This window comes from Rhea pennata, chromosome 3 (assembly GCF_028389875.1).
Source record: "Rhea pennata isolate bPtePen1 chromosome 3, bPtePen1.pri, whole genome shotgun sequence".
In the NCBI taxonomy this organism is placed as follows: Eukaryota; Metazoa; Chordata; class Aves; order Rheiformes; family Rheidae; genus Rhea; species Rhea pennata.
In genome coordinates this window covers 127,697,687-127,714,139 of record NC_084665.1, presented here as the reverse complement: position 1 = coordinate 127,714,139, position 16,453 = coordinate 127,697,687, and the positions used below count along the sequence as shown (strand labels likewise).

Genomic DNA, 16,453 nt, shown 5'->3' with positions numbered 1-16,453 from the left:
ACACATTCAAAAGCACAATTTAAGTCCAGTGTTTTGGAGACTGAGGAGTTTGAGGGAAGTTTGTGTGGAATGAGCAAAACAGCTAAGTGAAGAGCTGAGAGAAAGCAAGAACAAACCACTCTGATGTGCAACAACTTTGACAGATGAGAGAGGAGAGGAAAGAAAAGTTGGCTGGAAGGGACTGCTAAAGATCACTAGCCCAGTGTCTCACGCCAAACTAACACTTGACTACACCAGCCACGAGTCTGTCTAGCTGAGTCTTGCAAATCCCTGGAGGCAGAGATTCCAGAGCCTCTCTGGGGATCTGTGAAAGTGCTTTCAGAGCACTTTATCACTAGGAGGTTAATGTCCAACCCAAGCATCTCAAGGCACAGACTGTGGCCACTCTGCATATTATACTGTCTGCTGTTGTTGAGAAGAGTTTGGTTCTGCTGTCTTTGTGACTTCCTTTCAAGCAGATGTAAGCTGTTATTAGCACATCCCTTGCCTTCTCTCTGACAGAGTAAACAAGCTCTGCTCCCTCCAACTCTCCTTGCAGCCATGGGCTCTTCACCCCTAATCATTTGGGAGCCTTCTGAATGCCCTCTCTAGTTTCTAACATTCCTCTTGAACTGGAGACACAAACCTAGACCCAGTATTCCTTGTGTGGTCTCAGCAGCATGAGGCAGAGGGGAATAAACTTTCTTTTATGTGCTTGCCATATCCCTCCTATTTTAGCCCAGTGTGTTTTGCCATATTCATGGCGAGGGAGCACCACTGACTTGTATGAAACCTGGCATCCACAGAAGAGTACGCAATCTTGTCAAGAGAAGCAAAATTAGGAGATGAGTCCGGAGAGTGTGGGTGAAAGTAGAGCAAGTGACACAGGGAAGAAAGTGCTCTTTACCTTGAAGCCAAGGTGTAACAGTTTCTGCAGACATAGTTTTGACATTGTAATAGAGTGATTGATTAATCCAAAATAGCTAGAACTGTCACATAAATAATGTGAGCAAGCGTGTCACTGCTAGACAGGAAAGGTTAAGAGCTTCCCACATGTTCATTTTACCACTTTGCATTTGACTTTGGTATCAGGGAGAAAATTTCAGTTGACAAACTTGCTCTAAAGTACGTGAACTGGCATGAAGTGTTTGGCAACTGCAGGTATTTTGCACATGTACCATTGGCTGGTGAGAACAGGGACTGCCATTTCCAGGACAAGGTGGAATCTAAAGACCTTTTGATGGGCCTTTTTTGAAGAGCAAAGAACTCCTTTAATGAGACAAACACTACAGCACTTTCCTCTTTCATAGATTAAAGCACAGGTTCTCAAAGTGTTTGCTCAAGGAGAGTCCCATGCCAGGCAAGACACAGGCTCTAGTCGCATAGCAAAGATCCTATGTAATGTTATACCTTTATGCTCCACAGAGGTTAAAATTAGGGCACCTTTGCAGACACCAGAGAGAGCCTTTGCAGGACCAAGCAGTTCACTGGTCCAACTTCGGGGCCTCTGGTTTAAAAATAACAGAGAGAAGCATAGCTCTCTCCCATCGAGGTCAAGGTTTCTAATGGGTCCACCTAGCCTAGCTGCAACAGGAAACATTCCTGGCTGTAAGAGGAAACACAGTTGTTAATTGGCTAAGATCTGAGACCTATGTTCAATCCCTTGCTCTGTTACAAGCTTCATGCAAGACCTCAGGTAGTCAGTCCCACCTTTAGTCTCTCATCTGGAAACCAATGATAACATCAGCTCTCAATCACCCAGTTACATTGTGTTGATAATACACATTTGAGTTTAAGATGCATATAGGCTTCCTGGTAATAGAAACCAGACATATAATGGCACTAATATAAGTACTACAGGGAGATAAGGAATTTTTAGCCACAGCCACATTCTTCCTTGAATTTCCAATGCATTTCTGTAACTCCCTGCAGCATATCTGTTTTGTAGAGTACTGAAGAAATCAATTACTTGCCCAAGTCCATGTGCTTAGGACAACTCTTGCTGTAAGGGGTGTTCAATCACTTTACCGACAAGATTGATTGGATTTAAATCCAACTGTTTGCTCCCATTCCACTGGGCTATCAGGGGTCAAATCTGACATCCTTTCTTATTGAGTTTGAGTCATTTTAATGCAGACATTCTGGAGGTACTGGGGGAATTCCAGGTTGTGACCTGCAATTTGGCTGCTCATTCCCAGGGTCTGCTATTAGCAGACAAAGTTAGCATACCCCCAGGGAGCATCAATGCTTGCCTTCTAAAGAACCTGCTAAGCCTTTGTTCGATCACCTAATTTTTTTACTTGTTCCTTTCTCAGTTTCCTTTTTTTGGGGGGTGGGTGAGTGGAGGGGACAGGAAGGAAGGGAGAAGGCTCAGGATGGAAGCAGGGGAAGCTAATGCAAGGCAGCTCTGGCTCTACCCAAATTTCCCAATTTTTCTGGTACCTTTCAAAGTTTACTACTGCCTCTGTATTTCTTTGTTAGCAAATACATTCTAGAATCGGACAAAACTCAACTATCCCACTGATTTATCTTGAGGTACCTGCTGTCTTCTCTCCACTGTATCTTGAGCTCCATGTTTCATGCAACAACGCATTCGTTGTCTGTTTTTTTATCTCCAAGAAACAATTCATAGGAGGTGCTGCACAACTGCTTTAACCTCATTAGGTTTAGGTCAGTTATGGAACTCTCTTTGCAATCATGATCTCCCTTTCCTTTCACCCAAAGCCTTCCCTGAGCCCAGAACATGCCTCACTTGTTTTCTTGTGGATCAAAGATACTAAGTGGCTTTTGTGAAAACTCCTACTAGTTTCCCCTGACCAAAGACCTACTCATATCCACCTCCCCAAGCCACAATATTTGTAACTTGTTTCATCTTATGCAAGACATAAGACACTTTAATTGAACATCCAAGTCCAGTTACCAATCCAGGAAGAGACTACTCTGCAGTTGCAGCATAGAAGGAGCCTTGATTTCAGGATTCAGTTCTAGGCTCTATTCCTTATGGGATTCTGGGCAAACAGGACAATTTCACCGCCATTCCATTCCTGGGCCCAGATGCACTGCGCTTTCATTTATTTAAGTTTTAAAATGGGACAACTATGCCATCATGTTGGCTGACAAGGACTATTAAGTGGTATTTTTCTTTACATTAGCCCATGCTCTGAAGAAAAGCTTGAGCAGATGGTAGTTAAACACTGCTTACTGGGCTCCATGCACTGCATCTCAGTTACCCATTTATCTCATCTTGCACAAAGAAGCCAGAAAGATGACAGATATGTGACCTCACTTGTGCTGAGCAGTTGCAGCAATACTTTACTGAAGCTTAGAATAAATTATCTAGAAAAACCAATCAATAAATCCATAAAATGTCTTCCGTCTACTGAGTCAAAGGACGTTATTTTGATAAAGAGAATTTTTAAGTGAACAAAGTCTATTTATGATATCAGATGATGCTGTTCATTTGTACTCATCCGCTCCCTCCTCCCAATACACCATTTCACGCAAAGCACTCCAACTGCAACCCAAGTTTACATAGACTAAGTGCTTACAGGTCGCAAAACATACCTCTGAACCAGTGGCAATGGGAGGAAATTGAGGGTGGAGGTCATATCCAGCCCACAATCCAACATGATGGTGGTGGATTTGAACTTGAGTACATTGCATGGTAAGGTTGGATGTCCTGAGAGGCAGTACTGAAAGAAGAATATGAGAATGAGTTAACCGTGATCTTTATCAACAGAGCAACCACCCTGAAAATGGTCTTTTTTTCCTAATTTTTAAACAAGAGGTAGTTTCATGAACACTAAAATGAAATCTAATTTTCCACGAATCTGCCTCACAACTGCGTGTGTTCATTGAAGTTTTCCCCACACTAGAGTATTAAGAGGCATATTTTCTTAAGTCCAGCTTTTCTGGTCTTTAACAAGGGGTGAAAAAATGACATAGGCCCACTTTCTATTTTAGCACACACAGAGATTCCCTCCTCCCACCTATTTTTACAAACCCCTTATGAAATTCGTATCTTTAAAACTCAATTCTACTGGCAAAACTTGTCTGAAATTGGCTAGAGAATTTGAAAAATACTTGAGAAGGAAAGGGAGGGAGAGGATCCCTACAGCATCACAAGATTTACTTCCTTGAAAAACCTGGCTAAATGAACAAACCCAGAACAGCCCACACCTTCTGCAGCTCCTTGGCCCAGCTCAGCAGAGGAAGCACACAACACGTGCACACAGCAGCAGCTCTGGGGCATGCTCTCACCTGCCTTTTGTCTTGCTAAAGGCAAACAGGAAACCCTAGGGAATGGACAACCCTAGCGGAATGGAACAGAACGGTTTGTATACTGAAAAACCCTAAATGCTTTCTGAGCTTAATGAGCCAGTAAGCAAGTTACATACAGGGGAACTTAAGCATCATCAAGATGTAGTCACCCCTTGTATGGAGAATGGCAAATACTTAACAATGAACAGGAGTGGCTGAAGCTTCGAATAAGAAAAGTGAATAAAAATGTCATCTTGAATAAGTAGGAGTAAAAACGTAAATGTTCCAACAGTGTGGCCACCTTAACATGAGGGCTTCTCTTCTTTGTCAAGGAATTCAATGCGTCTTCAGGGACTGCAAGAATAGGAGATTTTGCATCTCATATAGAAGAGCTTGTATCTCCAAGTTTGGACATCTGGCAACACAGCACTTCTCAGACGGTCAAACTTGGATTTTAAATTCAAGTTGAGTCTGAACAAGATTAAAAATAACAATTGGTTGTCCATGCACTGCTTTGAATATAAAAACAGTTCTGGTCATTTTTTAAGTCATTTATATCTTATGCTTGCTTTCTACACTTCACTCTGCTAAGCAGAAAGAAGGTAGATTTATCATTTTATTTTCTACCTCTGCCTATGATGCATTAACACAGGACTGCAACTGCTTGGATTAACAACTCCCAAGGAGACTGTTTACATACATTCATCAAAAAGCAGTTTTTAATTGTATTCAAATGCTAAAAAGTTATTAAACTCCAAATAGTAAATTAAAAATAATCACAAAGACTTGTTTTAAAATTGATACAGCCTTAATTATTAAAAAGCAACAATATGCTTGCTTGCTGTTAGCACAATTTTAAGAAAACCTTAAGAAATCAAGCCAGTGAAGAAGTGAGCAGATCTGTAAAGAGTTCAGTTGCTTTATTTGTGAATGCAAAAAACACATGTGAAATTAAGTTTTCACTAGACTAGAACTTTGACAACTGAAGGTACAACTGAAGTAAATAGGAAGAAATGAGGAGGAAAAAAATCCAAATTATTTTTATAGCTTTTAAACTATTGGTAATTAAAAAAAGGCTGTGAAATATCACCACTTTTATCAGCAGAGTACTTTCTTGCTCTTTTTTAAAATCACGAATAGGATTATGACCCTGACATCTGCGAGCTAATTGGAAAATCTTCCTCTTTTCTTCTTTAACAGCATCTACAATAATCTATATTTAGCTGTCAAGCTGTAGGAAGTGGATTCTTGGGAGTCAGTGCATCATCCTCCTCTATCAGATTCATGTGAAGTGATCAAAAAACTTCATATATGCTGTACAGCTACTTGCACAGGTGACATTTCTGGGCCTGTACAATTAGAAAAAGTTCTTTTTCTTTTTAGGAATCCAGGAATTCTAATATCTGTGTTAAAGATATCCACACAAGCACTATAAATGTGATAGATTATTTCCCACATAGATTATAGCAGTTACTGTTTAAAATACATCCAGACACTCCAGTTACTAATATTCCTGATCTGACTAAAATGCAAGTCCTTTTTATGTTAAGATTTGCTTGCTTCTATCTTTTTTCATTATGACTGAAGATAACTGTAGCTAACCCAATAGGTGCTTATTCTTGTAATTAAAAAGTAGTAATGGGAAAAGGTCACAAAATACATACAAAATACTATATATATGCCCATCTCAGCTCACAGCATTCTTGATAGGCTTTGTAAACTGGATGAAAGTTTGACAGAGCAGGACGCAAAAAGATGAGGGGTTAATTCCAAATATTAGGATCCTCCTAGAAAAAGGTTCTCAGCGGACATCTGGTTCAAGCTGAGTGCTTGCCAGCTCTGAGTGTCTCTGGTGATCTCATGTATGGCAACGTGACAGAGAAAAGAGACAATGTCTCAGACTAGCAGCTCCAAAACACTGAAGATTTTGCAGGTTAACGCCAGTGCTTTGAATTCCAACTGAAGCCACCATAGACTGCAATGCTTTTCCAATACTAATATCACATGTCAGCTTAAAATTTAGGGGAAAAATTGTAACTGGATTTGCCTGAATCAAAGCACATCGGAATTTGTAGGAATCTCCCATTTTCACTGGATTCTGAATCAGGTCCAGAGTCTGTTGCCTCTATCTTGTTCTTCCAAATTCAGACTAAATATATGACAGAAGAGGATGAAATATCATCCAACACTTCCCTCCACAACACTGAGTGTCAGTCACAACTCCAGACAAACACAAGATGAAGAATGTGGTCTTATGCTCCTGGCCTCCAAGTTTGTAGACAGGTCTAAAAATACTGTAATACAGATTTGAGACAGTTTGTATTTCTCTCACCTCTCCTCCCTCTCTGCCCTCCTACAAGAATAAGACAGGTTTTGCTTCTCAGAGTGTAGACATAACAAAGAATTCTGCATTTCTACCATGGTTTTCATTTAAAGATTTCTCAGCTGGCTTTTTGTTGTGCCTTATATCGATTTCTACAATCATGTGCAGAACTGCTTAACTTTGCACAGTTTCTCCCACTGGTAATATTCATGCACACAGAGAGACTTAATCAGACACATAAGATTATGCAGAATCAAGCTCTTCAGCCACCTGCCTACTACACTAATTTTACATGCTTACACCACAGCCATTGATTTACTAGAAGTCACGAATAAAGTGCAGAATTCAGGGCCACTTCTATGAAGCTTTCTCAAGACAAACTGCATAGTTTCAAGGCTGAGATACAATCATACGCTTAACAAAAGTATAACTTCAGGTTAACGAAATCAAAAGTAACGCCCAGAAATTTTGAAAGCTGTTTCATTTTTCATTTCCAGACAAAGAACTGCAGCACATCAAGTGTAACGAGGCAATTCCTCCTGGAAAATAAGTCAGCTTGAATGCAAGGTCTTTGGAAAACTTAAACAGTCAAAATAGGAGATTTATACTGCAGATATGAAGAACATGGATAATGCATTTTCTAATAACCTTCCTTTAAAAACATTGTATTATTGGAACAGAATATTTGCCAGAATCACAGTTCACCCTTGACAGGACCTATTCCAGGATGATTTTCTTCTGAGTACTTATTTATATGAATACCATAATAACCATAAAACAGGGCATGAGCTCTATTATGAGCCATGGAGATTTATTAATATTTCTAAAGTAATTTCGGCAGAAACCACATGTGCAACAGCTCTTGCTCCAAGGCTGGATTCTTGTTCAAGGATATGAAGAGAGAGAAACACCTCTTCCTCCCAAACCCCGCTACTTCTTTAATGCGATTTAAACCCCTCAAACCCAGGCAGCCCCTGAATCACCGGCGGGAAGGCTGGCAAGGGGACGGAGGAAGGAGGGGGCGAGCCGGCTGCGCAGGCCCAGGCCCTTCGGCACACACAGGGGCCTCACGGCCGGCGCCGCAGCCGGCGGCTCCTCGCCGACCGTTTAACGGTCACTGCCGGACCGGCGCCGGCCGGATCGCGGCGCCCCTCCCGCGTGCCCTCCTCCTCCTCCTTTAGCTGGACCCCCAGGGAGGACCAGGGCACTCTTCCCCCTCCTCCGGGGCCTCAGCGTCCCCCCCCCCCCCCCCAACCCTCGCAGCGCCCCTGACTACCCGGACTCACCAGCTTCATGCTTTACCCGGCTCTATTTACTGCGACAATCCTGCCCCCTCCCCCCACTTCCTGCCTGGCCCCCGCCCCGGAGCATCATGGGACTTGCAGTCCTCTCGCCCAGGATGACGTCATGGCCAAACCCGCCCCCTCCGCTGCCACCTTGCCCCCCCCCTCCAGAGGCATGCCGGGAATGGTAGTCCGCTCCGCGCTTCGCCCCGCGCTCCTGTGGCGTGCCGCGCCTCCCCGGGGCATGCTGGGAGTCGTAGTCCGGGGACCGCGGCTCTCCCCGTCGCCCTGGGGGGGGGAGAACTACAAGTCCCAGGGTCTCACAGCGGCAGCAGGTGGGAGCTTGGATGTTGATATCAACATGGCGCTTGTCAGACAGACAAAGACAGTCAGTCTGGTGTGATTGAGCCAAAAAAAAAAAAAAAAAGGAAGAGAAAAAAGGAGGGAGCGAGAGGGGGAGAGAGAGACGGGGCGAGGGGGGGATCTTTCCCTCCGGGGGGGCCGGGGAAGGGGGGTCTGGCAGCCGAGGGATTCCCCCCCCCTCATTGTTCTCGCCCCCGCGAAGCTCCCCCTCACGCCGGGGCGGGGGAGGGACCCCCACCCCCCCCCCGCTCCAGCCGTTAAATGGTGAGGTGGCGCAGAAGCCCGGATCCAGAGGTGAGTGTTGCTTGTGGGGGAGGAGGAGAGTGTGGGGCTGGGAGGGGGGGGGTGAGGGTGTGGGGTGGGGGAGAGGGCGCCGGTGAGGTGAGAGGAGGAGGAAGAGGAGGCGGGCGGGTGGGTGGGCTGGAAGGAGAGAGGGAGGGCGCAGGGGTCCCCCCCCCCCCCCGTCCCCTCCCCTCCGCCAAGGCTGCCTGCGGGCGAGTCGCGCCGTGCGGGGCCGGCGGCTTCCCGGGCGGCGCGGGGAGCGCAGGAGGTGCGTGTGTTGGGGGGTGGGGGGCAGCCCCGGGCCCCTCCGGCCCGGACCCCTCCGGCCCGGGCTGCCGCTCGCCTGCGGAGTTTGTGCCGCCGAGCTGGGTGGCTCCTCGTCTCCCTGCAGCGGGGGAGGAAGGTGCCCCTCGGAGCCTGGGGGGTCCGCAGGCGCGGAGGGAGGGCAGGGCAGCCTCTCGCTCTCCTCGCAAGGCTTTTGGAGCGGGAGAACCCTTCCATTTTCCTCGCTTTATTTTTTAAAAATTTCATATTTTTAAGAAATTTTCTGCCTACCCCCGAGTGGGATGGGAGGAGGGGGTGGGAGGAAGGAATAACTCGTCGGGTCCCCTCGGACTGAGTGGGTGGGTTTTTTTCTTTTTATTCTCCCCCCCCCCCCCATGTGTGTGTTTTGTTTGCTGCGGAGTTGGAGGAGCTGCTGCCGCCTCGGCGCCTTCCAGCGCCTCTGAGAGGGGGCCAGCCCCCCCCCCCCCCATTGCCTTCCCTTCCCTCCCTCCCTCCCATCCCCATGCAGGGGGCTGGGGGTGGCCAGGCAGTTCGGCCCGGGGAGCATCCCCCCCCCCCTCCAGAGGGATGTTGTGGTTTTTTTTTTCTTTTTTTTTGGGGGGGAGGGGGGAATCTGTTGCTGCTCCCGGCGCCTTTTTTTTTTTGGGGGGGGGGGGGGAGGAGAAGGCGTGAAGCCGGGCAGGATCGTGTTGCCGGCGAGTTTGAAGGCGGCTGGGAGAGGAGGCCCCGGGGGGGGGGGGGGGGGCATTCCCCAAACGTGCGAGGAGAGCTTGGGTGGGGTGTCGGCTTTGTACTCCTGGAGCCGGCGGGGGGGGGGGGGGGGGACAGCGCTCTTCGCCGCCGTCTCGCCCGGGAGCGGAGTGGGTCTGACCCCCAAGGCGGCGGTAGGGAAACGTGCTGCTTCGGGGGTTAAACAACGCGGGGCGCGAGTTCTTCCAGCGCAGTTTTGTCTGATTGGGGGTTTTCTTTATTTTTTTTTTTTTAATAGTTGTTTTAAGAGTATCTCTTGGTGCGTTTGCAGAGCACTACTTTGGAAACCGTAGGTGTTATGTGTTTTTTTTTTTTTTTTTTTTTTTTCCCTCCAGTAGATCTGAGAAAAACCTTGATCGTATGTGCTGTTTTTCCTCATGCCCTCATGTTAGGGAAGAAAACATCCTTTTTTTTAAAAAAAAAAAAAAATTAGGAAGGGGAGGGAAGAAATGAATATTGTAAGCGTGTTTGTAGAGTCAGATATAGTCGTAATTTGTCCTCGAGCTTAAGTAACGTGAGGGGTAGGGATAAGTGGCTTTAAGTACAAAACGTGTATGAACTCGGTCTTCCCAGCTTTAAACTTTGTAGGGAGGAAAGCGTTAAACTGGCGGCCAGGGCACGCGTTTCAGACCCGGGTCGGAGCAGATCCGATAGACGCTGGCTACGTGCCCCTGCTCCCAACTAATGGGGATGGAGGAGAAGCAAACTGGTGGAAAAAAGCTACAATTTGCATGAATGATACCCGGTAAAATATACTGGAGAAATGGACTGTGCTGTACAGACAGTCTTTGCAAAACCGTGAAGTGCTCGCCTGCGTCCCGTGATATGACTAGCTCATTTCTGCAGGGCTCATCAGGTACAGACTCTGCTTCCTTCCTGGGATGGTGCAGCTGGCATTTGATTTCCTCCATGGATGGGAGAGGAGGAGTCCTGTGCAGTTTTCTTTCCTGAGATGATTGCATTTTCTTTGGCCTTGCTGTACCCTGTCTCCTTAGTAGGAACTGCATCTATATTTATTTGCCATTATACCATGTCCCTTGGGATGTCGGGTGTAGTTTGGAGTAGGTATATATGGATTTATTACTCTTAACATTTTTTTCCTCTTGTCATGCTAGGGCCAAATCCTTCAACAGCAGAGAGCAAACTTAATTTATGTCTGTGTTTTGCATCTTTCTTTTTGCCATTTCTCTTCCAAATTGCTAAGAAAACATTTCTGACATACAGATTGGGGAGGGAAGTAGGAGAGAAGTGGGAAATGGATGTAATAATATAATGCCGGGATGCATTTGTTATCTGCCCGTGCTAGGAGCGCTGGGCTCCCTGAAGAGCGGGGTTTGATATTGTATATGTAAACTGTGATCCTGGGATTTGGGAACACTGTGTCTTTTCTCTTATGTGAAGATTCTTCTTTAGCCTCATGACAGCCACAACTTTTTTTGTATGGCTGACAGAATTGTCTGACGAGCCTGGGCATGAGGCTAGGAACAAGGAACTTGTGTTTTACTTAGCTGTGTCTCTTCTTCCTCCTATCATTCCTTTAGCACCGGTGCAAGCACCAGAACAGGCATCAGCATTTTTACGACTGTGTCATCCAACTCTGTTCAGAGCAGGTCTAGACGACATTGTGGTATGCAGTCTGCCAGCTGTTTTATAGGAATGCTACCATAGGTAAAACTGCAGGGTTTGGAAAGAGTGGTAAGGAAATCTTCAAAAAAAAATCCTGTGTAGATGAGGTCTGCTTATCTCTACAGTTACTTTAGTCTCAAGCAATTCCTTTCTATTTGTTGACCTTTCTAGAAAATGTATCTCTAGTATTGTGATTCTGATAATTCCACAGAATTAGTAACCGGCGCCTGCTTCAGAAAGCTCACTTCTAAGGCTGTTTCTGTATTTATAGTGTGGATCTTACTGGTATCTTTCAAAGGGATATTAAGAGCTCATGGCTGTCCAGTGTTTTGAAAATTAAATTATTATGAAGCACTTATTAAATAGTGATAATCCATAAGTTCATGGAAGTGTTTGATATGTTTTTTTCCTTCATATCAGGAACTGGGGAAGTAGGAGGTTTGTTACTCACTCTAAGTTATTTTAATTTTATTTTAAACAAGATAGAACAATTCTTGAAATTTGTATTTAATTTTTTTTTTTAGGACTGCTCTTTTTTTCTGTCGGTGGAGCAGTGATCATATTTGCGTCTTTAGGGTATGATGATGATAGGGAGGGAACTGGAAGAATTAATGAAACTGAAAAATGAGAAATAAGCAGAATTGGGCGAGATGACAGCATATTTTAATGTGCTTTATAGTGGGGTTTTTTTGTGTGGAGCTCATAGAAACACTGCAAAATCACACATTACAGAATTGTAATACAGAATTACAAATACTTTTCATTTTTTGAGAAGTTTTCAGGATTTAAAATCCACCACTTTAAGGGATGCTTCTAACTTAAGAATCCTCCCGTGAAAGAAGATGCCTTTGTCGTGCTGACTTCTAAAGTCACTGAAGTTGATGTCACTTCATACCAATTTTAATGGAACAGGCACTGAATCCGCATGCAAGTCCTTGTGGGACTGGGCCTTTAATTATACCTATCCAGATAATATTATCTTGTTGGTTGTCAATTATGTGAGACCAATGGCATGATTATAGTGGGATTTTAATGAATTGTTGAGAATTTGATTTTCTTTTTTGGACGAGTGGGGAGAGTGAGGTATCCAACTCATTCCTAAAGCGGGTTTTGTGTGTTAGATTACCAATGAATTATAATTTAGTATTCTAATATTCTTATATTGCCCAAAGCTCCTTTCTGGCATGTATAAAGAGTAGGGCAGTTTGGTAGCTAAATATATTAAGAGTTCATGTTTCAACACTCAGTCATGCAAAGTGAATGTGTATGTTAGCTGTGAATGCAATTTCCAATGTTAATGCTAAAGATACGTTTTGACAAGTGCTTTTGATTTGGGGAACAATACAAACAAGAATAACAGAATATGAAAAATTAGTCTTTTTCATTTTGCAGGTGGCAAACTGAGGTATAGAGAGATTAACTTGCCCAGATTCATGCACGGGGTCTGTGGAAGAGCTCGTAATCAGTCCCTCATCTTCAGAGTTTGTCAGGCTTTAATCAGAGTTTTTCTTCCTCTCTTCATTAATTGGCTGACTTCCACAATTTAAAAATAACATCTAGAGATTGTTTTTTTTCTTTCTTCCAGTTTCAAACTTTATAGCCTGAAGTTTTTTCTTTTTCAGTTGAGTCTTGAAAATAGTAGGTTGAAAAGCTTCATCTTAAACAGCACCTCCCTGACACATGATACTATCTTGAAACAGCCTCTGTCAAGTGAACCCTCTCATTGAAATCATGCGAGGAATTTTGTTACTCAACACTGAAGATCTTCTGGGGGAAAGGAGGTTGCAAGCTATTAACTATGTGGTCTTCACTGCAAGTTGGCACATAAAGTATTCTTATATATTGAGGCAGTCACAAAAAGAAGTAGAGAATTGGCACTCTAGCTGCTGGCCAACTGAAAGTTTCATCCTGAAACTGAGAAACGCATTCATTTTTATGTTGTGCTGGCTAAAAAGAGACATACTAGGTTGAAAATCTGTTCTCTCTTAAACATAGTATTGTTTGATTTCCCTCCCCTCTCCTCCCACTCAACTGTGTGCTTACACAGGGTTAGCCTGTGACCATAAAAGCATGTCGAGAAGTTTTTATGATAGATAACCTTAAAGTATGTTATGTTTGGGACGCATCTATTCTGTGTTGTTTCAATCAAGTTGACCAGAATCTTGTCGTTATTGCAGACTTGCTGCATAATATGCTGCTGAGCAAAGTGCTCATTTCAGTTATGAAACTGCTGCTATCACAATTACGGCATCGTAAAGCCTAACCTAATCAGAAGTGATCGATTTATGGCTGTAACTTGTGTGGTGCACGAGGGTAGTACAGCTCTGATGTTTCTGATTTGATTCATTGTGGCCGGGCCAGTGTCCTCCTTAACCGCTCTCTGATAAAATAATACTTTGTACCTTCGTTTGTAAATCCAAGTGCTTTTCAGAGGTATCGGTATTTTACAAATAGAGAAACTGAGGCACGAGGGCCAAGTGACTCACTCAAGGTCACAAAGTGAGTTGGTGACAGCTGAACACAGCTGTCTCTTTATTCCCCATTATTGTACATTTATATCTGTGATATATTAATATATTAACCATATAAGGAATTTATTGGCTGATCTTTTAATGTGCTCAATAAGAATAGCTAAGTCAATGAGATTTTTTACAGTGATGGGAGGATTTCCCATGTTCCATTGACTTCTGTGGTTTGACACTTGTCATCTTCATTTATTCTCTTAATTTTACCGCTTTTAAATCCATTAGACTTCTTTTTCCCTTTCTATAATGCCAAAAGCACCACTGGGGTAAAGTTCCTCATAAAAGCAAAAGGGATGCCCCTTTTTCATGTATACGTCTTCTGCCTTTTGAATAGGAGTTTTTCAGTGTTGGACTTCAAATCTATCTCAGCAATGCACATATATGTTTTCTGTTTGATTTAGCACCATGTTAATGTAGATGCCAAAAGGCTGAACAGTTACAGTTTTGATGTGCTTTTTTTAAGAATTAAAAATAATCTGACTGGTTATTTTACTCGGCTATGTGCAGGTTTCCCTTTCCTGGTTCTTAATCAAAGCTGCATGCAGAATCTGAATTTAAAGACGACTGCTCTTAAAACTGAGAACTACTGTAGTGTTGTGCTTTTGACAAAGTGTATTCTGCTTTATCTTTCCTGTGCAGCCAGCTAGAATGTATGGAAGTTCAGTTAACTCTTTCTCCTGCAGAGTTACTGTATAAATGTTTAGTTTATCATTTAATATTGGTTTCAGTGGAACAACTAGACTGAAACTTCACGAATAAGCTTAACCCTTCATCAGGTTTTATGTGTGTATGTATGTACCAAAAGGACTTCCGTGGAATGACTTATCAAAGACCTAGCTTCATGTATGTCTGCAGTATGTTGGCAAGTACTTTCTTCCAGCCACTATTTATTTGCCTGATGGGTGGAGTACTGTTTTCAGATCTACAAAATTTTCTTGCAGCCTGAGGAAACAAATATTACTTTATTACCTGCTTGAGGCAAGGAAATGGCATTCTCCTATTCTCTTTGCATGTAGGGACTGTATTTAGGCTACGTTAAACTTATATGAACCCTCTTCAGGGCTGTGCTGGTAGATGAGGTATTAATTTTAGGCTAAGGAAATAACTTGCAAGCCAGGCATACAAATTCTATCACTTTTGTTTCATTCTAAATGCCTCCAGCTGAGTCTCGCTTGCCCTGGATTCCTGGCCTTGGTCTTCTCCATACTTTAGAACTCCATAGCTAAGAAGTCTTGTTTTGCTTTCGTTAAAACAAAAAATGTCAGTGAATCTTGCATTCGTCAATAAACCAACTGTTACTGCTGAAACAATACTGTGGGCTACTCTTTCAGTGAGCATGGTGAACAGCCAGTTTTATTCTTCTGATAAGCTTGTGTCCTATCAATTAGGAAGTGTAGCATATAGTCATTTCCTGCGTTTTGAGCTGCCCATTTCTTATGAACTCTGAAGCAAGTACTGAATCTGCTTTTTGTTCTTCCAGCAGTATCGTAATATTAATGGAGGCAGAAAGCATTTAGTTAGTTCGTAAAATACAAGCCCTATTTCTACTTGGGTATTTGTTCTGACCTTTATTTTGGACACTTTCTCTGTCATGATCCACTTCTCCGATTACAATGTTAGCTTTCACTAGAAATGTCTTTGTGATTTAACTAGCAGGGCTTTAGAGTTTGAGCAACTGGGTATGCAGCCGCTCTGACATGCAAGCAGGACTCAAGTGTTGAAAAAGAAAGCTCTTCCTGCATTCTCACTGCATTGTCGTCTCTAGACCCTGCCATACGCCTTACTTTATGACCCAAGACAAACTTCTTGACCTGCCTGTGTTCTGATGTGTAATATGAAAATAAGTCTTTCAGGGCTGTTGAGAAGTTTTGATGTTTGTAAAGTGTTTGAAGCTTCTTGGCTGGATAGCGTGCTCAAAGTGCACACTGCTCTCAGTATAAATCTGAATGACACAAGTGTGTATACACAGAATAAGAACTAGTTATTTAAGCTAATACTGTTTTTTTTCTCTCATCTCACAGATGGGAGAGATGAGTAGTTCATCATCATTTTTCTCAACTGAGTTGTGTTATGTGCTGGGTGCAAGACCTCACAGGCAGGACTTCTCTCGCTGTTTGTGTTTAGGAGGACTCCGTCTGTTTGGAGCAGTGATATTTAGTGGTAACAACACCAATCTGAAAAAGAGGAGACTTAGTGAATGTGAAACTTAGGCCTGCTTTAATTTCATTATCCACGGAAGTAGACTCATGTTAGTGTATTGGAGATTTACAAACTTTAAGGTCAATTAAACTGCTGTCCCTGATAGGGTTTATCACAGATCTGTAAGTTTACATCATTTTCTCTGAAACTGAGATCGATAACTGATGTTTGGCTAAAAACAATTTGAAAGCCTTCCAGCCTCGTGGGCCCATCACTGGTAATTTCAAACCCATCACTTCTCTTGGTAGTTTATGCCATCTCACTGTTAAAAATAAGTGGCTGATTTCTAATTTGAATTTGTGTAAGTTCAGCTGCTGGTTCTCGTTATGACCTTCCTGACAAGATTAGAGCCCCTTAGTATCCAGTACTTTCTTGCCATGGAGGTACTTACACACTGTAATCAAGTTACTCGATTGATAAGGAAACAGAGTTGAGCTTTTAAGTCTCACTCTGAGGCATTTATCCAGCGCTTAGGTTACCCAGTGATTCTTCGTGGTCTCCATTATTTTTAACATTGTGGAAACCAAAAATGGCGGATGTTACAGTCTGCCTGATCCGGACTGGATATTGAGGTGTGA

General features: G+C 43.4%; 2 protein-coding genes across 5 annotated transcripts in view; one reads left to right on the top strand and one right to left on the bottom strand.

Annotated features, from left to right (window-relative positions):
- INTS9 (integrator complex subunit 9) overlaps positions 1–7,895 on the bottom strand; it is a 69,486-nt gene extending 61,591 nt beyond the window's left edge. For 2 of the 3 annotated variants that reach the window (XM_062571233.1, XM_062571234.1), the window contains exons 1-2: positions 7,849–7,895; positions 3,544–3,671 (exon numbers count right to left, since the gene is read on the bottom strand). In XM_062571233.1, coding sequence (XP_062427217.1) covers positions 3,544–3,671; positions 7,849–7,857 — 137 coding nt within the window. In that variant the 5' untranslated portion in view covers positions 7,858–7,895. Of the gene's footprint in view, positions 1–3,543; positions 3,672–4,540; positions 4,559–7,848 lie in introns of those variants that run through there. The other variant, XM_062571235.1, reaches the window with a different exon arrangement.
- A 522-nt stretch (positions 7,896–8,417) lies between these two features.
- The window catches only part of HMBOX1 (homeobox containing 1), a 109,738-nt gene continuing 101,702 nt past the window's right edge, over positions 8,418–16,453 (top strand). The window contains exon 1 of one of the 2 annotated variants that reach the window (XM_062573292.1): positions 8,418–8,502. The gene's annotated coding sequence lies outside the window, so the exon portion shown is untranslated. Of the gene's footprint in view, positions 8,503–8,682; positions 8,759–16,453 lie in introns of those variants that run through there. The other variant, XM_062573293.1, reaches the window with a different exon arrangement.